Genomic DNA, 27,826 nt, shown 5'->3' with positions numbered 1-27,826 from the left:
GAGGGACACAAGTGAAAAGAAGTTGGAGAAAGCTGGCCACTGGCTTGCTGGGGATCCCTTCCAGGAACCCAGAGAGCCTGTCTCCACGGCATGCCATGATTCCAAGCGTGGGAACCGGGGTCCCCCTCCATCCTCTCCTGCCATCGCTAAATTCTCTTTCCATCTCACCCTCCTAGTTGGCAACCATGCTGCTGAACCATCCAAGGTCACAGGTTGTGTATTTTGAGTTTCAGACTTCATGTGCTTTAATACTTCCCACAATAGTCTATTTTTCTACATTGTTGCCAGAGGCCACCTGGCCTGGTCAGTCTCCTGCTGACCTTTAAAGAAAGTGTTACATTCACATACTGTGCTCTTCTCCTTTTGATTAAATACCAATAAAATCAACAAAATTCCTTGTAATCGAGTTCCCAGAGAGAAGCCGTAAAGAAAAAAACATGCATATGTGTACATGTAATGCACGTATATGCATGTACATGCATATATAATTTTCTTCCCTCTCTTTGCTAAAACCTGATCGGGAGATGGGATGAACCTTAAAGTGCCTGTTGCTCCTTGGACCCCCACCCCCAGGATACAGATAAGGTCCCTTCCCTCCGATTTCCCCTGACAGCTGGAGCTTTTCCCGGCCATTGTCTGGTGTTCTTGGTTCATCCTCCTGAACAGTCCCCTTGTTCCTCCGGCGCCTGGACCGCTTCCTCCAGCTAGCGCAGCACAGCTTCACCCGCCTCCAGCCTCCACCAGGATGCCCTACAGCAGCCCGCGCGCCGGCCGCAGGTGCGCCCCGCCCGGCCCCGCCCCATCGCGGCGTTGCGTCACGGTGACGCGCGGCCCGCGCAGGCGCATTCGGCCCCACCCTCCCGCGGCCGGCCGCCCGCCGCTCGGTATTATGATTAGCGCTGGGTGCGGGGTTCCGGCGGCCGGGAGGGAGTTGTCGGCGCCGCGGCCGCTGCGGACGGACGCCCGCCTGCCGGCTGAGGTAGGGCAGTGCGGCGGGACGGGCGGCCGGGGGCGGGGGCGCAACGGCCTCCGCCACCTCAGGGGCCGCCGCCGTTGCCCGCCCGGGCTCCGCCGCGGGGGAAAGTAAGTTGCGCGCTCCGCGCTCCCGCGCGGCAGAGGACGCGGGCCCGGGCTGCGGCGGCGCGGCCTGGGGGGCGGCGGCGGGCGGGAGCGGCACTGCGGCGCGGGCCGCGGCGCCCAGGCCCTGCCCTTGCGGCCGCGGCGGGATTGCGGCACCCGGAGGCCGCGGCCCCGCGCCCCGCCCCGGGCGGCCTCTCAGCGGGCTGTGCGTTCTTAATTTGTTTTCTGTTTTCAAGCGAATCTAGAAATCTGGCTGCAGTACTGGGTTCCTCGGTCAAATTGCGGCTTTACAATAGAACGGGGATATTGTCTGTAGAGAAAGGACAGCGGGCTAAGGAAGGAGAAGCAGCGTCGTTCCCAAGGGAGAGTCAGAATTTTTCGGATTGGGAAACCTACGTTCTTCATAGCCATCGCCTGTTGATTTCTTTCTGGACCATTGTACAAAAAAACCTTCCTGCCTTGGACTTGGACTTGGGATCCAGGAGAGTAGCAGCCTTTTATGCTAGGGGTTCCTGGAGCTGTGCTCTTGCTCACATTTGGATCAGATGTAGTTCAGTGGCTTCATAGGGAGTTTGGGTCAAGTGCAGTGTTGGGGGGGGGGGGTTAAGAAATGGGATTCCTCAATCTATAGATTATGGGGCTATAGGACCTTTCAAAGTGTCAGGTTAATTTCTTTCCCTTCCATTTAATTGAGGGCATTCTCAAAGTCTTAGGAGGTGGCAAAGCAGACTTAATGTACTAAGCATTTTGTCAGATTTTAAGGTGAAGCATAGCTTGCAAGTGATGGAACTGCAAGTTTGAGCATCCTGTTGAATCTCCCCAAATCAAAAGCCTCATTTTGGGTTCCTTGAAGGGGGTGGGTCTCCAGGTCCCAAATCAGTCTTCAACTTACCAGAATGTGTACTCTAAAGCCTGGTTCTCAGGCTTATGTAATCAACTTGTTAATTTATAATCTTGTTACATTGCTTTCCAGATTTATAAAATCATTCCCTTAAGGAAATCTGTCTTCAACGTCTGCTTAAATATTTCTCTTGGAATTGGATTTCTGAAGAGGAATGTACTATACAAGTGGTGGTTAAAGCATACTAATTAGACAAGTTTCTTTTTTTTTAAGAACACCAAATACATATTGATTCTTTTCTCTATTTGTAAAATTGTTCTTTGTGTAGAAAATAGGTGACATTCCCATTTTACAGAACTAAAATGAGAGAAATTACATAACATTTCCAAGGTCACATATTGAAACCACATAGAAAATCAAGTGCATGGTAATAACTTTTTTTAATACTCCTATTTTCAGGACTTTTGGACAAGAAACTTTTGAGTGCCACCTTCAAATTTTTAAAATGTCCATAATCAGTTATTATTTCAATTTGTGCACACAAATTACTCTCACTCTGTTAGTTTTTTTACTATTTTCAGTAATATTTTCTGTACTATTGCATTAAGATCTAGACAAGAAATTTAGATTGGGCCATGATGGTTAAGGTTTAATCATGTAATCCTAAAAGAAGAGAGATTAAATGTCCTCATTAAAATTGAAGGGCATTCATCATATTTTTACTGGCCACAGTAAATACTGCTCATCTAAATTTCACCAAGGGTGCTTCCTTTATATTGAAAGTGAAACTAAATAGAAAAAAAAAGTTATTTTTGGAGATATTGAACAGCCATGATTCTAAACATTGGTATTAATAAGGCATGATTTTTCCTCCCTGTAGTTCTTTTCTGATTCTAAGAGGTCATACTGCCTAAGAAGAAAAGGGTACAAATGAGTTTTCCACATGGACAGAATTTTAGGAATTAAAAATATAGATGAGGAACTCTAAAAGCTTAATTTAACAGCATTACAGCTGTTTGCTTAAGAAGCCATAAAGTAGAGTTTTGAGTCAAGATATTTTCATAAGAAAACTTATTCAGAATATAGGTAATACTTGGTGTACATGTATATTCAGGTAAATTCTCTTAGAGCCCCTTAGTTTGAAAAGTTGAATGGATTTTAACCTTTGTTTATTTGTTCATGGAAACTTTATTTGTCTACATTTGGAGCCCTGGAGTAGAAGATAGCAGTAGAGAAGTGAGCAAAAATCAGTTCCTGCCTTTAGGATCTTAGAAGACGCAGGGGGAATACGAAGTAAACCATCATGAGAACTGAAGCATGCCTTGATGAGCATAGAAAAACCCTGCAGAAGCAGGGGGCAATAAGCAGTCTGACCTGGGAATGCTTTCTAGAGAAGGTGATGGTTGAACTGGTCTTGAAGGGAAAAGGGAAAGAAGATTAGGGTTCAGGGAAGATGAGAAAAATGAGATTAGGTGTCAGGAGAAGAACCTAGATCCATGAGGGTGAAAAGCAGTTGAGGAAGTCGAGAGGATGTAGCTATTCTTTCTTCAAAGCATTTGAAAAGAAAGGAATGGGCTCTAGCTTTGAGGGACAATAAGGAAGGTATTTTTGTTGTTTGGGGCTTAATGGCTCCAGTTGTGAGTACTCGAAGTGTGTTGTCTTCTTTGGATGATCTGGAACTATGGTATTCACACCCATGAAGATCATTTCCTCATTTGCTTTTCTGCACATCTGCTTTGGTTTGTGGTCTTACATCCCTTGGAAAACTATTTCTTGCCATTGGTAGGGGAGGAACCGGTCTAAAGAAGATTCCTGCTCTGCCTTCCCTGAATGTTTATTTCTCTGCTGTCACTTCCAGAGCCTCCTGAGAGTCTGCTTCGGCACCTTCAGCATTTGGCTTCTGCTCAGGTAGGCTTTTCCTTGACAAATCAGGCCTTTATACCTATCTTGTGCTATGCCTCCTGGTCTGCTGCCATGTGGTTACTGAGCAGTTACTTCAAAGTCAGGGGGCATTATCTGTCCATGGGACATGATGTTTTAAGTTGTAAAGTGTCTCCAGGCTCAAAACAAGACCCAGTCTTGCTTTTGGGTCTGTCCATGTAAATGTAGATGCCCTCAGCTATATATTTGCCTAGACATTTTCCCCCTCTCCGTGGTGCTAGGGATTGAACCCAGGGACTTGTGCATGCTAGGCAGGCACTCTACCAACTGGCCTATGTTCCCAGCCCTTGCCTAGACTCTTTAATGTAGGTTATGAAATCAGTGCTCCAGAAGCATTGATTACTCCATGTGTGGTCAAATCACACCCTTCTTGGGCCTGAATTTCTCAGTTGTTGACATGCAGTTATCTTTTTCAGACCCAAAAGACTGGCAGCTCTCTGAAGGTCAAAGATCACTTCTTCGACCTGTATATCCACAGACTAGAGTAATGCCCAGTACCATTTGTGCACCCAGAAAATGCCTTGATGATGAAACTTTAAAAATTGAAGCTTAAGTTTTTGCTTTTATGAGCTTGTTAATAGAGACCATGCCCACTATAATACAGGTAGGTTGGATTTAAATTGTTTTTCAGTCATAGAATTTTAGAACTAGAAGCAAATCTTCCACTCTGCTAGCATGCTTAGGAAGTGTTCCCATCCTGTATTCTCAGTCTCAGAGAATGACGCTGTGGGCCACTCTCCTCTAGAGTCATTGTGTATTTCCTTAGTTGCCTTGTTCTTATGCACCAAGTTCTTAGAGTCTGCCTCTGAAATGAATCTTCTCCACTACACTCTTACCATCACTGCCTGGATAGTGACTACCCTCATTTTTAAGCCTTTAAGTAATTATTTACCTGGAGACATTTGTAGTAGTCTCCTTACCTGTCTCCAGCTCTAGTCTTGCCCTTCCAGTCTGATCTTCATTTTGCTGCTAGAGTGATTTGTTAAACTGTCATCTCTGTTGGCCATTCCCCTGCTCAGGATTCTTTGGCTTCTTATGCCTTCATTTGTTCATTCAACAAAATGTATCCATATGTTTTGGATAGATGCTGTACTTGGCAGGTTCTGGGATACAGAGCTGAATAAAATGGACATGGTCCTTATGTGGACCGAACTTCTAATTTAGTCTACTAGGGTATGCAGATTATTGACCATACAATCATAAATAATTATATGCCCTCATAGTTGTGATAATAATGGTATAGGGCATGGTGTGCTATGAGTAGGTATAGAGAACTAGTGTGCAAGAAGGTGAGGAGAGCATGGGAATGATCAGGATGGTGATCTTTAAGCAGGGCCCTAAAACATGGGTGATGGCTAGCTAGATCTGAGACAAATAAATTGGTTATTTACAGGAATACAAGGCTGTTTGGGTATCTGGCCGTTACCTACTAGTCTGACCTTGTTTTCTATGCTCTGCGTGTATTATTGTCCCAATTGCAGTGAGCTGTCTCAGGTCTCTTTTCCTGGAAAGACTGTTTCCACCATTGCAATTTCAGTTCTTGGTTCAAACACACAAAACAGTTTCTTTGTGGGGCTCAGCACTAGAGCACTTGTCTAGCAGGTATGAAGCTCTGGGTTGGAACCCCAGCACTGCCCCCCTAAAAAAAAAAAAAAAAAAAAAAAAGGAAAAATTCTTTGGGATACTTTCCATGAACTCCCTGAAGTATATTTAGGAGAAAGGACACCTCTTTTTGCATATCTGTTTCTATAAGAGGTTGTAAAGAACTTGAGTCAGGGATCTTTCTAGTATATATCCAGTTGGGGTGTTGGGCTAATTGGGGAGGGTATTGATAACAAGAAATTTTAGGGAACTAAATTTACCACCCCTCTCCAATACTGGAATCTCCTGGGGGATTCCAGGGAGGAAGGCCAGTTCTAAAAAGTTGGAGAGGGAAAAGTCATTTTTAAGTTTCATCCTTCTCATACCTTGTCCTGCTTAGCTTTCACAATAACTAGAAGGTGGTGATTATCTACTTTATAGATAAAGACATGCCTGTTCATATAAGTGGAGTGACTTTTACACTTCATTGTTCTGTCATTTTTCTCTGCATATTTACTGAAAAAATGAGTTTTGATCATTTCTAAAATGTACCTCATAGTGAAGATAATAAGAAAAGCTAATGTGGTACTTTGAAATGTGAAATTTTAGAACTACCATTCTCTTGTGTTCCCTCTCTCCCATTTGAATGTACATACCTCTTAATGTGTTTTACTCTATGTTGCATAGATGGGGAAATATTTGTATATGTCACCTCTGATTTAATATTTAGCTATGTTAGTCTTAGATTATATTGGATTTTAAATGCAAGTTTTATAGTATGACTTATCTATATAAAGTTCATTTTAGATTTAGGACAGTATACTAACAAATATTCATGGACAGATTATGAAACTGCAGTGTACTATATTTGGATTTCTAATAATGATATTGTACAGCCCCTCCCTTTTTTCTTTATTTTGTCAGAACTAAATCCCCCCACACACATTTTTAATTTGTGAATTATAGTTGTATATAATGGTGGAATTTGTTGTTACATATTCATTAATATATAACAATATAATTTGGCCAGTATCACTCCCTAGCACTTTCTCCTTCCCTCCACCCCCTTTCTTATAGTCTTTTTATTTAGCAGTGAACAAAGGCTGAACGAATTTTACTTGGTGCCTGGTCTTGAACCCAGGGACACTTTTATCACTGAGCCATATCCCCAGCCCTTTTTTATTTTTCATTTTGAGACAGGGCCTTACTAAATTGTTGAAGCTAGCCTCCAACTTGCAATCTTCTTGATTCACCTCCCAAGCTGCTTGGGATTATAGGCATATGCTACCACACCTGGCTAGGCTGAGTGAATTTTAAGAGTAAAGTTTTGCTTTCTGTTTTACCCCATTATCTGCAGGTTAAACAGTTCACTTTATTGGCATAAAGCATTATGAATGGTACTAAAGAAATTTAAAATATTTGGAATATTCAGTGTACAGTTTTAAGGCTTGATTTTTGTTCTGTGCTCTCCTATTTGATAAGTATTTACTAATCCTCTTGTGAAGGAAAATGCTTTTTCAGAAAACGACTGGAAAGAATATAATTTGCAAAGTGCATTTAAATTGCAGTTTAGGAAAGGATAAAGGTTTTAAGAAAAAAAAAAATAGAACCTGCCTAAATTTTTATCTGATTTAGTTTGTGTTGGCTGGGGATTGGGGGATATCTTACCATCCACAAAATTGTATGCAAACAATTGTAGGAAGTTATTTTCAAGCTGCCATTTCATTTTTAAATGACTAATTAATCTGTCTTTTGAAAGGTCATTTACCTGTAACTTACTTCCTTGACTTAACAAATAGTTTCTAAACATTTCAAAAAGTTTTTAACTGAATTATTTGTTAATGATGTTCACTAGATGATTCTTTAGTGGTACTGGAGAATTTTCTCCATTGAATTGATTGCTGGGGCAAATAACTTGCTGGGCATATCAGAATTGGAGGAACACCAGAAATGTCAAAATAGATTTTTTAGTGCTTTAGTTTCTCAGGGAATTAGAAAGAGAAAGCATTGTATTTATAGGAAAGAAAAATGAAAGATCCGAGTTGGTGGGGTCTGGGCTATAATCTAGGCAGTTCTTACAGGGTTTAGGACTGAGGCAGAGTGAGTCCTTTGCCTCCTTGGCCCTGTTTTCTCATTTGAAAGTCAGTATGATGCCTCTATTATGTCACTTATTGTGAGGAATTAAATGATATAACAAATGTAAAAAGTTGAGTATGTAGATTACTAATTAAATTGTTCCCTCTTTTTGAGGCCTATATTCAAATAATACTGGAATTCTGATGGGTAATTGTGGCAGTAAAAGGCATTTTTAAAATTTGAAGTGAAGCAAAAATCAATTGTGGTTTTGCTGTAAAATTTATTTCTGTATAACCCTATTGAGGTTAGTAGTAGATTAGTAGATTTTTAGAATAGTATGTATGAGAGACGTCTTAACAAATCAAAAACAGAAATTAGTGATTTAGGTAACTGAACTTTTTAAATTGGCTTAAAGTCTCTAATGATCTTATTTCTATTTTGCTTTCATATTGGTACCTAAAGATATCTTAAGACCTCATATCACTCTTGTATAATAAACTTTTCCTGTGCATTTTTACTCTGATGTTTTGATTAAAATGACATATAATTCAAAGCTGTATGTGTGGTGAATTATTTAGTATGGCAAGTTTTCCATCATTTGTGAAAGAGGGTTAATGGTGAGCCATTAGGGTTTCTTTAGAATCAGCTTTCTCCTTAACCTTAAAGAATTTATCTTACCTCCACCCAAAATCCTAACTTCACCCACACTGATGTTCCCCTTTCCTGAGTTAACCAGCCATATATACTGCCCCCCTTGGCTGCCTCTCTTTACCTCTCTTATGTAAATGATGTTTCGCTACTCCCCACTGAAGAATGAGCCCTAGTCTGTGGCTAACCCCTGCCCTTGGTGATCCTGTTCTTCTGTAATTCCTTTCCTCATCCTTTTATACACTTCACCTAGGCTAACTAGTGTAGTTATTTATCTCTTGATATGTAGATCCTATTTTCTTAACTCATTTGTAAGATTCTAAAGGGCAGGAACTGCATTGTGCCCTCCATAGTTAGGGCTCAAATTATTTGTAAATGAAAATGACTCAGTATTCCTGTTTCTAAGCCTGAAGGAATTATGTACCTTCTCCCTTTGGAGAATGGGGAATATTTCGTCACATATATTTGGTTTATTCGGATTACATAAATAGGCATTAGACAGTATTTTTTGAGAGAAATTAATTTATTTGATAAATTTCTTCATGTAAAAGTAAATAAATATAGAAAATAAAAAAATTAATAGCCTCTTTCTTTTGGATTATAAAGCAGCACTTATTCTCTGACAAAACTTTAAAAGAACAGAAAAGCATAGAGGAAAAACTCTTAACTGAACATTTTAGATTTTAAAGTATATGCATTCACACAAATTATATACTTTTTGAAAAATGAAATCATATGCTATGAAATTTAGTGTATGAACTTTTTTTTACTTAACATTATGTTGTGAGAATTTCCTCAGATTAAATAATCTCAAATATACCAGCATAGTACTAATGTTGGGTATACAGTGACTAACCATTTCTGTATTATAGACTTTTAGGTTATTTCTGATTTTGGGGGCATATTTAAACATTACTGAACATTATTGAATATAAGTATTTGTCTGCATCTTTAAGACACAAGTTTAGTATGTGTTGAATATTCCTTATCTGAAGTTCTTGGGACTAGAAGTATTTGGATTGGGGGTTTGTTTCTTCAGAGTTTGTGATATTTGCATATACATAATGATATATTTTAGGGGTTAGACTCACCCAATCTCAACATGAAACTCATTTGTTTCATATACATCTTATACACATAACCTGAAGATGATTTTATACAATATTTTTAATAATTTGGTCACAAAAGTTTTATGGTATAGAATTTTCTACCAAGCTTTGCCACTCAAGAAGTTTCAGATTTTGGAGAATTTCAGATTTTCAGATTAGGGATTATAAACTTGTAATAATATTACTCAATCAAGGATATGAATAATTTTAAGGCTCTTGAAGTACAAGAACATTTCCAAATGATTCTGTCTTTTAAGTCAGTCAGCCAGTATTTAAGGGTGAGTTTTGTTTTTTTTTTCTTCTTCCCTGTTCATCATTCTTTTTTGAGTGTTTTTTTTTTTTTTTTTTTTTTTAAATGGTTATCTCCATCCCATATTGGAGGGGGTGGGGATAGAGAGTTAAAATGAGTTTTGACAATGCTTTGGAAGAGGAGAGATTTATAGTATAAACATTTAAAAATTTTCCATAGCTTCCAGTTTACCTTCTGGTTTTCTGGGAATAATGAGTAATGGTGGTGTGGTTTGATTTATTTTGGAGTAATTTCTACACACCAGCTTTTGTTTAAGTCATTCTTTATTAAACCTTATGTCAGAATTGTCACCATAATGATTTTTAAGTTACAGTTACCCTAGGTAGAAATGGTGACATACTTAGTCTTTTTATCACTTTAATAAGAGGCAGATTCTCTTTCGGATTTTGAGCTTATTATCTGTGTTGCTGGTCCAAGTTTTGTGGCTTGGAAGTTAGCCCCTTTTCCTCCACACATACTAAGAACCAACCACTCTACATCAGCTGGTGAATGATTTGCCTGACTCTTTAGTTCATTCAAATTCCTTGATATATTCTAAAACTGTAGCTTATTTAAACACTTAGAGGAAATAAAGATTACTTAAGCCAGCACTTAAAGGATTGATCTGCATCGGCAACCCAGTCACTGCCTTCAGACACTGTATATTGATGTTCTGTTTTAGGGGAAAATATAATATTTCAAACAAAATGTAGAGAGCTATATATGAGTAGCCTTACACTTGCCTACAGCCCTTTTATTTTAAATTCTTCCACTTTCTCATACCATGGATTGGTCCAGAGTGGTATCTAGGGAGAGCCATCTTGGGCCATCATATTGTTTTGTTCTAGTTCATTTGATATATAGACCAAACTGCAGTGGTAGTGATGTCAACAAAAAGCTAACAGTGAGTTTTAACAAGAATAGCAGAGTGGATTCCAAATTGACAGTAGGTTTAACAGAGGCTGGTTCTACAACTGTTTTCAGCAGCTTGCAAAACGTGTGTACGGCCACCCACACTTCCTTCCTCTTCTCCAGCCACACCTACACCCTACAGTTGCTTCTCCTCTCTTTAGCTGGAGAACATCAATAGATTCTTGCAACACATACCAGTACTTGTTTCTTAAACATGAATTTCCATATTATAAACACTCTTGGCAAGTTGGTCTGTTTCATTTAGGTCCAGCCTAGTTGTATACATGTATGAGCATGTGCTGAATAAGAAGGCTGCTTTAGAATGGCCTAATTTAGTGGTGTTTGTGGTTTAAAAAGCTGTTCTTTTTCCTACGTAGTCATTGCTGAAGACTTTAGTATATGAGAAAATGTGTAAAGTAACTATCAAACTTCATGACAGTATCTTAACTTTGTAAAGAAGCCCAAGTATAAAAGATGTATACTGAACTGATGAGAAGTCATCATCCAAGAGATTAAAAAAATCACCTTTAATTAATTTATTTTTTATGCTCTTTAGCATGTCTCAAATTTTCTAAAGTGAACTGTGCTCACTCCTCCAGGTTGGTTTTTGGAAAGAAATATTTATAAAATTGTTAAAAGGTGATGTCCCTGATATCACCTTCCTTGCCCCCATGTACTATCTTATTTTCTAAAAAAAGAAATTGTGTCTGTGCATATATTTTACGTAGGAAATAATTTGAATGACTGTGTAGTTGAATGTTAACATGTTATCATAGGTGATAGGATAATGGATGATTTTTTTTAAATTCCCTTTTTGATAATTTGCATGTTCTAGTTGTATTTTTCCCAAACGAAACAGACACTTAACAGAAAGACACATAATTGAAACAAAAAAATTAAACCAAAATAAAATGTTAAGTGAAAAAAGCAGGAGATCTCACATTTATAAAATAAAAGTAGCTATTGTAAGTATTTGAATATTGACCCCCAAAATATGCTAATTTTCAGTGCCAGGACTATGAATATCTTTATTTTCTGCTTTCTCTTTTGTGTTTTACGTATTTTCTTAATATATTACTGTGATGGGAAAAAAGGTAAAGGAACACTTAATCCTTTTTTAAAGAGTAAATTTGATAGAAGGTTATCTGAATATTTTAAAAGTAGATACTTAGGAGTCTTTTGAGGTGTTTTATTTAAAAATCATCGGGTTTTGATGCACAGCTAAAGGCATTATTTTCTTTACCTCAAAATCTTGTAGCACTCAATTTCAATTTGATATTTTGCAAAACTGGGTGGAATATTTATGAAAGCAAAAGAGATACTAGTTCAGTGAATTCTTCTTTTGAAATAGGGTGAACAATTAGAAGAATTACTTCTTGGGAAATGAAAGTGCCATCATTGTAGCAATGGTAGTGGGGGTGAATCGTACTTACTGAAGGCTTACTCTTTGCCAGGCATTATTTTAAACATTTTACCTCTATTAACTCATTTAATCCTCACCACAGTCTATGGAATTGTTGTTTTCTTGTTACTAGCATTTTTTAGTGGGGAAACTGACCACACAGATAGGTTGGGTAACTGTTGAGGTCCTGTGGCATATGATTGGTGAGCTGAGATCCAAATCTAGTCATTGGCCTTCAGAACCAGTGCCTAGCCTTCCATCGAGACGAGGTGAAACAGGGATTGTTGGAAAGAGAAGCCCATAGGGGTAATGGGAGGAGCTATCATCATACTTAACTTGGAGCAGGCTGGTATCCCAGGGTTTGCCTGTCACTAGATGTGGACCTGTGCCTTGGCTTTGCTAGCTTCATTTATGCTACATAACTCTCTGTCCTTATTCTCTCCTTCACAGTAGTAGATTTGTTTTCACATCCAGAGGTCACCTACCTTTCCTTCTTTCACCTTTCCTTCTTTCACCTTTCCTACCTGCTTTTCCCTACTCCCTTGCACTCCTTTCCCCCCAAGTGAAAGTGAGCTTAGGCTTAATGATTACCTGGACACTGCTTACCATTAGTGTAAGATGTGAATGTGAATGTTCAAGCCTTTCAGTAGTTCATGTGGTATTCAGGGTTGTGGAAAGGTCTGCAAGGCTACTTTAGTTAGCATTACCTCACTGTACCATAAACTTGGATATAAGTGATCTACTCACATTCTTTTGTTCATAGTGATACTTTAATTTTACTATCATGTGGCAAGCCTCTTAACTAGAGGTGTTTTTTGTGTTTGCTGATACTGGCATCAGAATTGATTTGTTTGCCTGATAGAGGAGTATCTTGTAAAGTGCTCTCCTTGGCTCCTGTTGTGGGTATTTCAGGAACCCACAGGGGCTTCTAGAGATGGGTTAGGCTTGGAAGCCAGGCTAAACAGCGTTGGAACCTGTGTCTGCTGTTTATCTGACAAGTTGAGCCTGATTGGCCTACCTTGTAGGCTTATAGTGACAATGCAGCAGAATGCGGATTCAGGGGTCTGCTACGCAGTAAGTATTTAGAAGATGGCGAATGTACTGTTATTTGTTGATATTGGTTCTTCCTTCCAGTGGAATAATATTTTGACCTGTCTACTTAGAAAAATTCCTTCATATCTTTTCACTCTGAAATTTCTATTTACTCAAGATTTGCAAAAGGAGTTGTAAGTTACAGAATACAAAAAGATAATAGGAGGAGACTGGGTCACTAAAAACAAATTTTGCCATTTTTATATGTTTGTATAAAAATCTGACCTTATGGATTATATTTTGACTCTAAGCACAGTTAAAACAAATAGAACTAAACTGGAAATGTTTTTCTGTATTTTCTTTTAGGAGAAAGAAGCAACTAACAAAACACAGTGATAACAAGGATTATTCGGTATGCAGTTTGCAGGGTATGTCTTGGAACTGATACACATTCACCTTTATATAAAATACATCTTAACATTCAGCATTGGTGTTCAGAATGACTTTCAGGCACTGTGAGATAGATCCTCAGAGATCAAAAAACAATTGAATTATTTCTTATTCTAACTCAAAGTGCACTTGATAGTAGGATTAGATATTGCACTAGTGTTTTAAACGATATTCATTAACAAGGCTATTTTTCCTCCCAACCTTAAATTAATCATAATATCCTGTTTTTAGGTATCCAATTGGAATTATAGTTTCATACTCTTGAAAAGTGGGCACTTGTACCAAAAGTAAATTCTCTGATAATGTAATTAATCAAAGAGATCTATTAGATTATTTTCTATGAACTTGCTAGTAGACTAAAAATGATTTCACTTTGTCCTGTTGGCACATGTCTGGGAAGAGAAATGTTAAGGTGTTAATGGTGATTATCTCTGGGTATATTGGGACCTTGAAAAAAACCGTTTTAAAAAAATTATTATTTTTGTAATACCATTTAATTAAAAAAAGGTTCATTTATCAAATCTGATTTTTATGCTATTTTTCAGGAACACATCTAAATTAAGATGATAGATGAAAATAACAAAGATTTTATAACTTGAGAGCCTGAAGGAGTCTATTTTGAAAGCTAAAGTTACATTTGCAAACTGGAGCAATAGAAAGAAACATATAGACTCGGAGTAGGATTTTAAGAATAATTACTGCCCTTACAGTTAAATTAAATTAAAAGATTTAAAGATATCTTCCTATTCCCTAGAGTTAGCCTACAGTTTTTATTTTTAAAGGTTAAATATACCTGAATTTCTTTAGGGGAGCTGTTGTCTAAACAGCTAAATCTTCCAATTTGGATTTTCTTATTAATCCTATTATTAAAATTATTAGCTCAGATTACAAAGATAGTATGAAGTGTAGAAGAAATTTGCTTTTTCCTAACACCTACACAGCATACTGGTTTCTTATTTTTAAAAATATTAACATAGGATTAATAATTTAGATTTGGTTCTGAAGTCTACTTGCAGAAACAGCATAACAGTGTTTAAAAGTACTGACTGGTGTCAGATAGCCCTGGGGTTGACTCCAGCTGTTTTACATCCTAGCCTTTCTTAGGCCAAGTTACTTAATATTTTTGTGCTTCTAAATGGGGCAAATATTCCCTGTCTCTGAGGTAGGATTGAATGAGGAATAATGTAAAGCATTTGATATATGACTGGCATGGTACTCATTCAAGGAATGGTAGTGTTACTTACTGTAGTAATTCCTAAAAAATGCAAAACATGTTAGTAAACATATCAACTGTTGACTTTTTAAGCTCATAGTCTATAAATTTTTTGAGATGACCCCAAACATGAGATTTTTATCTTTTCTGAAGTGAGATGACTGTGAGAATGACTTTATGCCATTTTTATGGTTGATGTTTTAATTCTGTAAGGTATCCCACATGTAACATTGATTCAAGTAGCCAATTATAAAGAGTATGGGCTTTAAAATAGGAGTTAGGATTGAATCCTATCTTCAGTGCTTCACTTAAGTCACTTATACCTAGGACAGAGTCTCTCTTCGCTCTAAAAATGAAACTAGTGCTCATCTCTCAGGATTGTGAGGAGCCACTGATACAATATAATCATTTTGCATAAATACCTATAGTAGAATTTCAGAAAATGTTAGCTTAGGTTCTTTGAAATAAAAATGAAATTTTAAGGAGTGTATTGCCAGTGTTGATTTTTTTCAAAAACGACTTTATTGTATGTAAAATTTAGTTGTTTGGAATATTTTCTCCTAAATGGATTAAGTACCATAAGTACTTCTCTTAATACTGTGTGACTAAAAATAGGAAACCTTTTACTGAGAGAATTAGAAAGGCTTTACTGAATGGATGAATATACACTAATAGCAAACAGAGCTAGTCTTGGGAGGTTGCTGTATCCCTCACTGTATTTTGTTATTCATTTCTGTTAAATTTTAGTCAGAAAAATAAGTGTGAGTTCAGTCTGTGAGATTTAAAGTGACATCTTCATTTGTATAATTTTAGACAGTTTTCTGAGTCAGGATCATTTATAAGAACTTATTTCTGTGTTTGGAGTTTACGGTATAAAGATTGAAAATTCGGTCTTGAAGACCAAATTGTCTTTAAAATGTAAATGGTGTGTAAGAGTACATGCTTGTTTACTTTTTAAATATAAGCAGGCCATGGTAATTTGTCTCTGAGAGTTGGAAAACTGTAATAAAAATGGACGAAAGAATGAGTAGCAGGAGTAAGTAGTAGTAGTTAGCAAGTGTTGTGTGCCAGGTGTTAACCTAGGCATTAGTGACAGAAGAACACACAATTGCCTCTTAAACATTTTGGGAAAGAAAAAGTTACATTTCAAAATTTGATAAAACAGTTTTGAGTACCTGCCATATATAAGCACTGTTCTAGGTGTTGGGGTAGAGCAGAAGAACAAAGTAAGAGCTTAGAGTAGAAGGAACCTTTCAGTCTGAGTGGGAAAATGGAGTGCTCAAATGTCTATAGACCACATAGGGTGGAAGTGTCCCAAGGCAATTTGGAGATGCAGAGGGGTAAAGAAGACTTTACCAAGGCACTTCTTACACTTAGAGAAAATATTGCTTGTTTTAGGGTGAGAGGAAAACGTTGTGGGATTTCTGTTCAGATGTTTATTCTTTGTATTTTCCCATTCTTGTTAACTCTGCTTTCCCATTCTTGTTGACTCTTTTTAAGACATTAAGTGAAATTATTTTTGGAAAAATGATTGTTTTTTAAACACAGCTTATAAAATTTGCCAATTTATTTCTGACATCACCAAAAAATTGCTTCCAAAACTATTTTTTTTCAGATTGCAAAATCTAATGTAATATTTAAATTCTCAACCTTTACTTTATAATATAAACTCTAAATATAGAAACAGGTTCTTATAAATGACCCTGGCTCATTTTGTCTTGACTTACTTACTTTAAGCTTCTCTTAAAAGGGAAAAAAAAAGAAAATTTACAGAAATTTAATTTTGTTTCTCCTCTTATTTTGTAGATGACCGTGGCAACATTGAAAATGAATTCTTTATTTTCACCAGATATTCTTATATGAGAAGATACATTTCAAATATTATAAATATTTTTCCTCCTTTTGGACCAGCATGGCAGGATTCAAACGAGGATATGATGGAAAGATTGCTGGATTATATGATCTGGACAAAACCTTGGGTCGAGGTCATTTTGCAGTGGTTAAGCTTGCCAGGCATGTCTTTACAGGTGAAAAGGTGGCAGTAAAAGTTATTGATAAGACAAAACTGGATACTCTAGCCACTGGTCATCTTTTCCAGGAAGTGAGATGTATGAAACTAGTGCAACATCCTAACATTGTTCGCCTTTATGAAGTTATTGACACCCAGACCAAACTATATCTTATTCTAGAACTTGGAGACGGAGGAGATATGTTTGATTACATAATGAAGCATGAGGAGGGTCTTAATGAAGACTTGGCCAAGAAGTACTTTGCTCAGATAGTTCATGCTATATCATATTGCCATAAACTCCATGTGGTTCACAGAGACTTAAAACCAGAGAATGTAGTCTTCTTTGAAAAACAAGGTCTTGTAAAGTTGACAGACTTTGGTTTCAGCAACAAATTTCAACCAGGGAAGAAGCTCACTACAAGCTGTGGATCTCTTGCATACTCTGCTCCAGAAATTCTGCTCGGTGATGAGTATGATGCACCTGCAGTAGGTAGGTTATCTTTGTCCAGTATTAACCCACTCGAATTTGGCCAGCTACCCTTTAGTTGGTCAGATTGGTTATTGTTTATCTGAAAATAATTTCTAAGAGGGTTTCAATTAAATACATCTTACCTAAGAAATTGGGTTTCATGATTGCAGATATCCTAAAAGTGGCATTTAGTTTATTTCAGGCACTCTGTATATCAATTTCTTGGAATGTTATAGTTCCTGGTATTCCTAACTGCCCTCTCCCTTCCCAGTGTATTTTTGTGTGCACTTATTTGTCAGGAGTTTCTTACCTGTGGTGGCAGTATTTATTGCTTTTTTTGGGTTGTTATCCACTTTTTCCCTTTGGGACCATATATGTTTTGAAGACCTTGTTTTTCATTTAGGAAATTAGTTTTAATTTTTAGGGAATTGTTGATCCGAAGGTGCAGTCAGCTTTGTTTTTAGTTTAGTCTTGGAAAAATGCGTCCTAGTGTTACATGCACATGATGTCAAACCTTATAAATAGGAATTTTCCATTTGTAGTCTGATAATTTGAAATGTGGATTAGAGATTAAGGACAAAGTTGCATTTAACATTGAAGAGTGCTGATGAAAACTGTATATCGAGACATTGATTTTCATGTTAGACTAATGTGTTCTGGGAAATAAAGGGTTAATGAATGGTTTTTTCTTTCTACAAATAATCAGGCCTCATTGAAGTCTTTCATTAGAATATTTAAGCCAGAAATTTTGATTAGTGGGGACATTCTAATCAGGAAACTAAGCCAGGAATTTGTAGAAGAAGCAGCACAAATGTCTGAACAGGAAAAGACCTTCAACCTCTTTAGCATAGGGAAAGGCAAATTAAAACCATAATAAGATACTATTTCATACTTTACACATTGAGGAAAAACTGTAGTCAGACAAAACTAAGGGATGATAAGATTATAGAACATCAGGAACTGTTCTATAATTTAGAAGGCAATTTGGCAATATCAAGTAAAGAAAGATATCACATCTTGTGACACAGCATTTCCACTTCTGTGAATGTACTATGGAGAAGCTCTTACTCAGATTTTCAAAGAATGTTTAAAACAGTATTGTTGCATATACATCAACATGGGGATAAATTGTTCAGTATCCATATTAAATTCTACCCATTGATGAAAATTTATGAAATATATGTCAACATGACTGGATTTCACAAGCATGATGCGTAAGAAAAATGATGAAGAGAATGTATAATATAGTATTTATATAAAAGTTTAAAACACATAATTAAGTAGTATATATTGTTTAGGAGTACATGCACATAGAGTAAACTGAAGAATGCTTGAAAGCAAGATAGTTTCTTCTGAGAGGCAGGCATGTTTACAGGGTTTCAACTGTATTGGTGATGATGATTTTCTAGGTTGGGTGGTTTGGTACATAGTTCATTGTAATGTTCTTTTTATTCAAATATATTAAATATTGCATAATAAAAAATTTTAAGTTATAAAAAAGTAAAACAAAATTGGGAGGATATTCACCAATTAATGAATGGTTACTTTGTGTTGATGAGTGGAATTGGTAGAGTTTATCGGTACCTTTCATTTTCATTATTTGGATTTATTTCAATTAATTTTGTGTAATAGTATGATTAAAATAAATATATAAGCAAACAGTTTTTTTTTTTTTTTTTTTTGCAGTGCCGGGGATTGAACCCAGGGCCTTATGCTTGTGAGGCAGGCACTATACCAACTGAGCTATATCCCCAGCCCACAAACAGTTATTTTTCTGTTAATATACTGTTAAATTTGTTTTGCCAAAATTAGAGATTTTTCACAAATTTTTAATAAGTGAGCATGGGTAAAACTTATAATCTATCATGTAGAATTGCCAGATATTGCTAAATACAAGGCTCTGGTTCAGTTTAATAAGTGGTGGTATTACTAGTCCTCAGCTTTGAGAAGTATCTATTTTTGTTTTTGAAGAATAAGATTTTGATTTTACTTATAAGCTACACTTTTTTAATGATATTGGTTTTCTTTCTGTATTAATTCTAGAATCTGAGTTTCCTGTTTTCCCCTTTAGTTTCAGGAATTGAAAGCTTATTTTTTTAGTGTCTTGATTTCTGACAAATGCATTTATGTTATCTGACCCCACAGTCTGTTGATACCCTAGGGTTTTCATTGTATCATCATTGTTCATTACCAACTTATTTTTATTGTTTAGTTTCTCATTTAACCCAAAAGTTATTTAGAAAGATTTCTTTTTAAGTCAGAGGAGATAGGTTTATTTTTCCTTTTAGCACTCTGGTTTTTAGCATATACTTTTAGGACATTGAAATTAATAAGTAGACCCAGTTGGTTTCTCCTTTGGGAAATATTTTTGGATTTTCTTTGTGGCTTAATAACTAGTAATTTTTACTGTGGTGACTGTTTCCTGTGTGATTAAACTATACTTCTGGTGTATTCAGAATTTTTATACATAACTAATATTGTTCATTATTTAATTTACTACTTTGCATCGTAATATGTTTTGTTCTGATCTGTCATTTTCACAATTATGCTAATCTCTTACTCTGATCTGTGAATTCTGTATTGTTTTTGTTTTATACATGTTATTTTCAAGCTAATAAGATATATAAAAGGTTTTGTTTTTGTTTTGGCAGTACTAAGGGTTGAATCCAGGGACACTTTACTACTAAGCTATATCCCTTTTTATTTATCTTTTATTTTTAAGACAGGGTCTCACTAAGTTGCCAAGATGGCCACAAACTTGGGATCTTCCCGCCCCAGTCTCCCAAGTTGGTGGGATTACAGGCGTAGATCACTATGTCTGGCTTAGAAGTTTTTAATTTATTTTACATGAAGAGCTATATACCTTCTATCAATATGAAACTACTTATTTGATGCTTATCTCACAGTCCTTTCTTTTATGTTTAAATCTTAGACAATATGTAGCTTTATTTCATGTCTTTTTATTTTGTGTTTTTTTCATTTGCCTTATATGATATTATACCTTTTCCATGTTTTGTTTGTTTTATTCTTTCCCGAGTGGTTTGCAAAATGGTTTACAGTTTTTGTTCTTTATTTAAGTGTCCACCCTTAATGTTCATAATCAATGTCCATATTATTTCTCCTACCCAACAAAACTATAATTTGCTCTTACTTTCCTTTTAGTAAATTTCTTTGCTTTTTTCTCTTTTTGGTGTGAGCGATTGAACCAAGGGCACCATTCATGTTAGGCAAGTGTTTTACTACTGAGCTCTCCTCTTAGTGGTAAAATTTGATTTGCTTTTGTTATTTATAATAAATACTTGTTTTTTTACTTAATTTTTACAAATTTCTTGGCCTCCCTGTCTTTCATTTGTATTATTTTTTCTTTTTTACATTGTTTCATTTGTAATCCTTTCATCTAGAAAGGAAAAATTGTGAAAAATTCTCCCAAGTCCTTGTCTGTGTAAGAATATCCTCATATTTGAATAATTTGGGCATAGAAAAATATATTTAATCATTTTCCTCCCAACTTTTGAAGATGCTTTTTCAGATATTTTTCTGTCATCGTTTTGCTTCCAAATCTGCCAGTGAGGTAATGTGAGAACAATTTTATTTTTGACATTTCATTGATTCAGCATTGCATATTTTAACTTGCCTGTAAGCACTTCATTAAGTGGGTTTTCTTGAGTGTTCTTTCTTCTGTTTGGTGAATTTGGTTCCTGTCACTGTACTCATTTGTCTTAGGTGCTTGAGGATATCAACTCTTTGTTCATCGGTGTTTTTGAGATTTTCAATAGCCTGACTGGATAGAATATCTGAGTATTATAGTCTATTTCCTGTGGTTTGGGAGAAGAGCAGGGTGTGTGCCTGTGTGTGAAGTTCTAATATATGGTCTTGCTATTTGACAGACTCAGTATACCTCTTGGACATTGTCTTCTCTCTGTCCCTAATGCCCTCATCATTCCTCCCGCCTAGAACATATGTCTGCTTGGGCATGCTGGTGCTAGTATAGTTAGGAAGTGGGAGGAATTTGACCTCAATTAATTTTCCTAATGGCTTTCTTGGTTCAGTTCTTTCCTGTTTTGTCTGTGTCTTCTGTAAGGCACAGAGCTTCTACCAGCAGGGCTTGTGGCTCTCATTTTCTTTTTCTTTCTGATCCTACCTGCCATGTCTAGGAATTTGGGGAGAAAAAGGAAGGCTAGATCATATTCAGTAAGCTATCTATTCAGTCACCTTTGTGGACTTCCAAGGATCTGTATTAAGTTGACTTCATTGTTCTAAAAAGGAAAGGAAAAGAATGATCTGTGTAAAAATTCCAGTCTTTAGGATTCTGGTGGGATAGATTGCAGTGCAGCAGTGTAGACAGCGGAGAGGTCATTGCTGATTGTTATGTGAGGTTTCCTAGTAGAAAAACAGGCAGCGGAATGACCCTGTGCTTGCTGGACTCAGACACTGCTTCATGCCTGTGATCTGAGAGACAGGCTCAGTTGAAACTAATGGATGCCTTGCTGCTGTCCCTGTAGAGTGGCCTACTTAGAGTGAGGCCTTGTGTGAATTTCTGGGTAAGGTGTGTGTGTGTGTGTATGTGCACGCGTTTTAAGTAGCATTAGGAAAGAGCTTACTCTAAAAAACTAAGCTATACTTTAAACATTTCATTAAACTCTAAAATGGGAAAATTGTTTCTTAAATCATAGATACATAATTTTAATAGTTGCAAAGTCCTGATAATTGCTTTTGACTTTGTATATATCCCTAAAATTTTTATTTTCAAATCAAAATTTTAAAAAAATTAAAATTAATTAAATTTGGTGTTGGGAACTTTGTCTTCTTCAGATTTGGAGTTTTCCTGGGATGTATGACTCTGAACATGAAAAAAAAAAAAAACCCTAGATGTTTCCTAGCTTTATATAGACAACCTGTCTCAAAGATGAAGTATCCAGTTCTACGTTATTTTATGATTACTATGCAGTAGGTATACATGAAATCTAAGTTTCTTAAAACATGGATTCATGTTACTTTAATGAAAAGGTTTGGATTTAGATTAAGTATGTGTAGTTTTTTAGAAATAAACCTATAAATGTTATATTTCTCATATTAGTGGTTCAGCATTTAATGGAGATCATCCAGTCATGAGATGTATCCTTGTGGATATTAATATGCAAAAACTAGAGTTCTTCATAAATCTGCTTTGCTCCACATTAAAATATTATTCTTTACCTACTCTTAGTAAACTAGGAATTAGAGAGGAATACCCTCAACCTCATAAAGAGTATCAACAAAAAAAAGCCTATTACTAACATCATACTTAATGGTCAAAAGCTAAATGTTTTACTCTTAAGTTCAGAATAAAAGATGGATAAGTACTATTCTTAACATAGTATAAAAGATAAGCATACAGATTGAAAAGAAAGAAAACTGTCTTTACTTGCAAATGACATGGTTATCTACACATAAAATCTCAATAAATCTACAGGAAAAAACCATTCTAGAACCATTAAATAAATTTGGCAAGATCACAGACTATCAAATCATAGAAAAATCAGTTGCATTTCTTTAATACTAACAATGATATGCAGAGATCAAGATTTAAAACAGTATTATTTACAGTAAGGTAAAAAAAATTAAATATCTAGGTGTACATCTCTCAAAATACATCTAACCATAAAACTTATGCTGAAAATTATGAAATGTTAAAGGAAGCAAACAAAGATCTAAATAAATGAAGAGACATACCATGTTCACCAATTGGAAGATGGCAGTGTAGGTGTTATCCCTCCCCTAATTGTTGCCTAGGTTTAATTAACATAGTTCCTATCAAAAACCCTGCAAAGTTTTTTGTAGACACAGACATTTGGACTTATTCTAAAATGTGTATGGAAAGGGAAAGGACCTAGAATAGCTTAAAAATAATGAGAGGAATCACTAATACAGCCAATCTAGAAAGTGGTAGTTTCTTATAAAACTAAATATACATTTACTGTGCAGCCCTGCAGTCACACTCCTGGGTCTTTATTCCAGAGAAATGAATATCTATGTTCACATAAAAAAACCTATACATGAATATTTCTAGCAACTTTATTTTAGTAGCCATAAACTGGAAACAACCCATATGTCCATCAGTGGGTGAATGGTTACGCTGTGGTAGAACCATATCATAGAATAGTGCATAGCAATAAAAAGGAACAAACTGTTGCCACATCTTAGATGGAATTATGCTGAGAGATTAAAAAGGTCAGCTCAGAGGGTACATGCTATATAATTCCATTTATAAAAATCTCTTGAAGTAGAAAAATTGTAAAGATGAATAGATTAGTGGTTCCCAAGGGTTAGTGATGGTGGTGGGTGGTATGACTGTAAAAGGCTAGCATGAAGGAGTCTTGTGATAGAATTCTGTATCTGATGGTAGTTGCTCAGATCTACACATGATAAGATGGCATAGGAACTTCGTGCACACACAAGCACATGCAATTAGTGCATATAGAATGGTGACATCTGAATGAGCTCTGCAGATTGTACCAATGTGAGTTTCCTGGTTTTGATTAGTATTGTAATTAAAACAAAATGTTATCATTGGGGGAAACTGGGTGAAGAATACATGGAACCTCTCTATGTATTTGTGGGTTTTGGCAACTCCTGTGAATCTATAATTATTTCAAAATGAAAAGTTTAAGAAAAAATACGTTATTCAGTGCCTGGAAGGTAAATTGCCTACTTGGGGAATGGATGTAAACTGACATGGCAGTTTGAGATAACCACTACTCGTTCTTACAGAGAGCAATGTTTATCTGTTCCTTGTAAAATTTAAGACTGATCATGTTCCTCTTCTGCTCAGAATTCCTTGAAGACTTTCCATTTCAGTCAGAATTAAAACTGCTAACTACAGTCTCCACAAGGGACCTGTGTAACCCTCAAGGTCTACTTTTCCATTTCTTCCCTGACTTCCCCTCCCACTGCTTTTCCAGTTGCTCCCTCAGCTCCACCCACACTGTCTCCTTGCTGTTAATCACACTCCAGGCCCAGTCCTACTGAAGGGCCCTTTCAACACCTGCCTAGCCCAGAGTTACCCCAGATTCTCTTGGCCTCATGACACCACCTCAGAGAGGAATCTTCTCCAAAGGTGTAGGGCCCAGCACTGCCTATTCTCCTTCCCCACTTCTCTTCCTTTTTTCTCTCTTACCTCCAATACATAATAATAGCGCCTGCCTTTGGATTGTTGAGGGCATTAGATGAGTGAAAACATGTAAAGTACTTAGGTTAACACCAGACACAAAAATCAGTCTTCAGCTCATCTGATACTACTCCTTCACATGTTCCTCTTGTGCTTGAGCAAGGCAAGCACTCTACCAACTGAGCTATATCCCCAACCCCGCACATGTTCCTGTTCTAGAGAGATCTCAGAATGCTTTGAGCTTCTGATTGTTATGGCTGCAGTCCCAGAGGGATATTTAACGTTAGGCCATGGCCTCATTTTCCTTCCTGCCTCCCAGTGTGGGAGAGTATCTGAGGTGTTCTCTTCTTTGGAAATTTGTCCTCAGGGAAATTTCTGATATATTGGCTGCTGTGAGAAAACTGGGAGGAAGGGCTGGAGAACTTTGCTCATGTGTCTTTTTCACATGTTGTTTTTAGTTGTATTCAACTTTTAGAACATTAGGTTATTTATATTTAAGAAACAGTCTACTTCTAAAGTACAGATTTTTCTTTTTTTAAAAAAATGTTAGATAAAAAAATGAAAGTCCTGGTGTTTATTTGATAACTGGTTAGTCTCTTAGAACTTCAGTCGAGCTTTTCATACCACTGAGAACACTTGCTATTTTATTACAGAAATTCATACGAAATTGATTCTACTTACTCATTTTAGGTCATTGCATAGGAATCATTTGAGGAGTTGAAAATATTAAATTTGCTTGGTTTTTTTAGAAGCTTTTTTTGTAAACCTTTTGAAGAAGAAAAGCTAGTTTGCAAAACAGAAAATTAGCAATCAGAACAAACTTAAACACTATTTGGAGTCCTGTTATTCACAGTACAGTCGTTGGACAGAATGAATTCCAGATGCTGAAGCGAGATTATTTCAGTGTCTGTAAGAATTATGGGAGAATAGGGTCATCGGTTCCATGCAAGCTGTTGTGCTTGATCTCTGTTATGCTCTTGACCTGGCAGGACTAGTTACTGACAGTTCTTGGGAGACCATTAGGAAGTTGCAGGTATGATCCTCAGGTGGTCATAACTCCAGTAATGACTGCTTGAGAAACACCTCCATAGTCATTGGCACATACTATGCTTGTTTTCTTTGAGGGCTGTAGCTTCTATCTGTCAGATCCTCACATGTTAACACTGACTTTGGTAGAGGAAGAACAGGTTTGGAGATGGTGCTTCTTTACAACTCTTGAGTCCAAATATGTGCCTTCACTGTTTTTCCTTGCTCTCATATTTCTATATAACTCCTCCCCCTTTTAAATATAATCCATTTTACCTTTGGAAAACATTGATTTATCCAGTTTTTATAAGTGTGTATTTAAAAATTATATCCAGTATAGTGTAAAACAGTGCCTAAATTTTTAAAATTTTATTTTAGAAGTGTTTTGAATTCTGAAACTCAAGGCAAAAATTATAGGACCTTAGCATTTGTGATACTGTGTCTGATGAATAGGAAAATATGTAAGACTTTGTGCAAACACTCATCGTCAATAGATCTAAATCCTGGTGCCTGGGACATAGCTAGGTACACTAGTTTGTTGAGTAAAAGTAAAGGAGGGGCTGTGGATGGCTAAAAAAAGAGCATGATGTTTGAGCACACGTGCCCTGATATTTGGAATTGGATGGGGCCTTGCCAATTGTGCCTCACTCCACATGGCTCACTTGTCTCCCTTGCTGGATAGTAAGGTCCTTGAGAGAGGGGGCTGTGTGTTTCTGTTTTATCTGTGTCCCATTGTCTGGTAAACATGACAAACTTAGCACTTGTTTAGCAAATAAAAATTACTAAGATGAACTAAAGAAATAAAAATTTACATTCTTTTAAATTATTTAACAAAGCTTAGTTGTGGCTCTTCCTAGTGACTCTTTTCCCTTGCCTTTCCATTTGTATATTTGATGACTCCTAGGTTCTTAGAGAATCTAATGAAAACTATCTTCAGAGAGGTACAGGCAAACACATTTTGCTTTAGTTTCAGAGGTATTTATTGACCACTATGAACCTCCTTTTTGGACCTGGTCTTCTAAGTTTATATGGGTGAGTAAAGAGTGGGCACAAGTAGTTTTGAAGTAAGCTTTGGAGCATAAAATATAGTTGTAGAATAATGTTCTTACTTTTGTGCCTTTGAATACTTAACTCTCATTTTTGTTTTATGGTTTAGCGCTCTCATTTTTCTTGTTATATTTTAAATTTCCTAGCTGTGAGTTGGGTAGGAGATTATAATGGAAAACTTAAGTAAGGTGTTAGACAAGGGTGATTCCAAAAGGACCATCATGTCCTTGGTGTGTACAGTATTCTTTTTATTTTTTAAAATCAAACAGGTCTAACTTGTAGGTGTTTGGTATGTTGGGTATGACTTTCTAAAAAATCAATTGAGTTTATTTTTGTTCCTTGAAAGATACCTAGTAAGCCATAGACTGGGAGCAAATACTTGCAAATCACATAACTGACAAATAACTTGTTTCCAGAATATATAAAGAACTCTCAAAACTCACTAATAAATTAAATGATAATTCAGTTTAAAAATGCCAGAGATTTGTACAGACAGTTCACCAAAGACATAAAATGGCAAGTAAGCACCATTAGTCATTGAGAAATACAAATTAAACCACACCCATTAGAATGGCTAAAATTTTAAAAACTGATAATACCAAGAAATGACGAAGTCCTGAATGGAGCAAGTGTAACTCATATGTTTCTGCTAGGAATGTAAAATCATACAGCCTCTTTGAAAAATAGTTTGTTAGTTTCTTATAAAGCTAAGCATACACTTACCTAGCAAACCCACTCCTAGGTAATTTCCTAAGAGAAATGAAAATTTGTTAGTATAAAAACCTGTACATGAATACTTTTCGTGGCTTTATTCATAATCGACCTGAATTGAGATAAGTCGTAGAACATCTGTACAATAGAGTACCACTCAGCAATAACAAGTGATGAACTATTGACGTGTGTAACAACAGAGATGTGTCTCAAATGCACTAGTGAAAAAAGCCAGATGGTGAAGTATGTACTGTATGACTCCACTTAAAGGCAAAATTTAGAGTGACATAAAATAGACACATGGTTGTCAGGACCTGCCCTAGGGACAGAGTTTGTCTACATGGAGGCAAAAGATACTTTTGGGGGTGATATAATTGCTTAATGTCTTGATTATGATGGTACTTTGATGAGTTCATTTGTTAGAACTTACAGAAATGCACACTAAAAATGGTGAGTTTTAGTATATGTTAGTTATACCTTAACTCGGAAAAATTATCAGGGTAGTATAAATTAAAACAACTTTTTATATCTTCACACATCTAACAGATTAATTTTAAGGATTATCCATGGTGTTGGTGAGCATGGGGTCTTCCCGCAGACTGCCAGTGGATAGAATTCTACTGGCATTAAATGTGCTTTGATAATCTGAAAAAAGTAAATGTTAATTTTAGTAACAGGAAGTGAGTGGTTATTTTTGAGAGAACTTTCTAGCTTAAGTTTTAATGTGAAGGAATAATCTGAAAGTTATAACCTTCAAGTTATAACCAGGTTGTATGTTGGTTGTAATTCCTAGACATACTGATTTTGTTTAAATATGGGAAAATATATACATTTTCAAATC

At 36.3% G+C, this 27,826-nt stretch overlaps 1 protein-coding gene across 11 annotated transcripts in view; it reads left to right on the top strand.

The window, feature by feature from the left end:
• The first annotated feature begins 845 nt into the window (after positions 1–845).
• Positions 846–27,826, top strand: part of SNRK (SNF related kinase) — a 46,464-nt gene continuing 19,483 nt past the window's right edge. The window contains exons 1-6 of one of the 11 annotated variants that reach the window (XM_079114145.1): positions 846–979; positions 3,708–3,829; positions 4,279–4,466; positions 5,344–5,464; positions 13,278–13,339; positions 16,381–17,075. In XM_079114145.1, coding sequence (XP_078970271.1) covers positions 16,487–17,075 — 589 coding nt within the window. In that variant the 5' untranslated portion in view covers positions 846–979; positions 3,708–3,829; positions 4,279–4,466; ... (1 more) ...; positions 13,278–13,339; positions 16,381–16,486. Of the gene's footprint in view, positions 980–2,536; positions 3,830–4,278; positions 4,467–4,489; positions 5,465–13,277; positions 13,340–16,380; positions 17,076–27,826 lie in introns of those variants that run through there. The other 10 variants (XM_079114148.1, XM_079114140.1, XM_079114142.1 and 7 more) reach the window with 10 other exon arrangements.

This window comes from Sciurus vulgaris (genome assembly GCF_902686455.1).
Source record: "Sciurus vulgaris genome assembly, chromosome: 16".
NCBI classification, from domain to species: domain Eukaryota; kingdom Metazoa; phylum Chordata; class Mammalia; order Rodentia; family Sciuridae; genus Sciurus; species Sciurus vulgaris.
The sequence above is the reverse complement of the archived record's forward strand: the minus strand, read 5'-3'. Positions and strand labels throughout refer to the sequence as shown.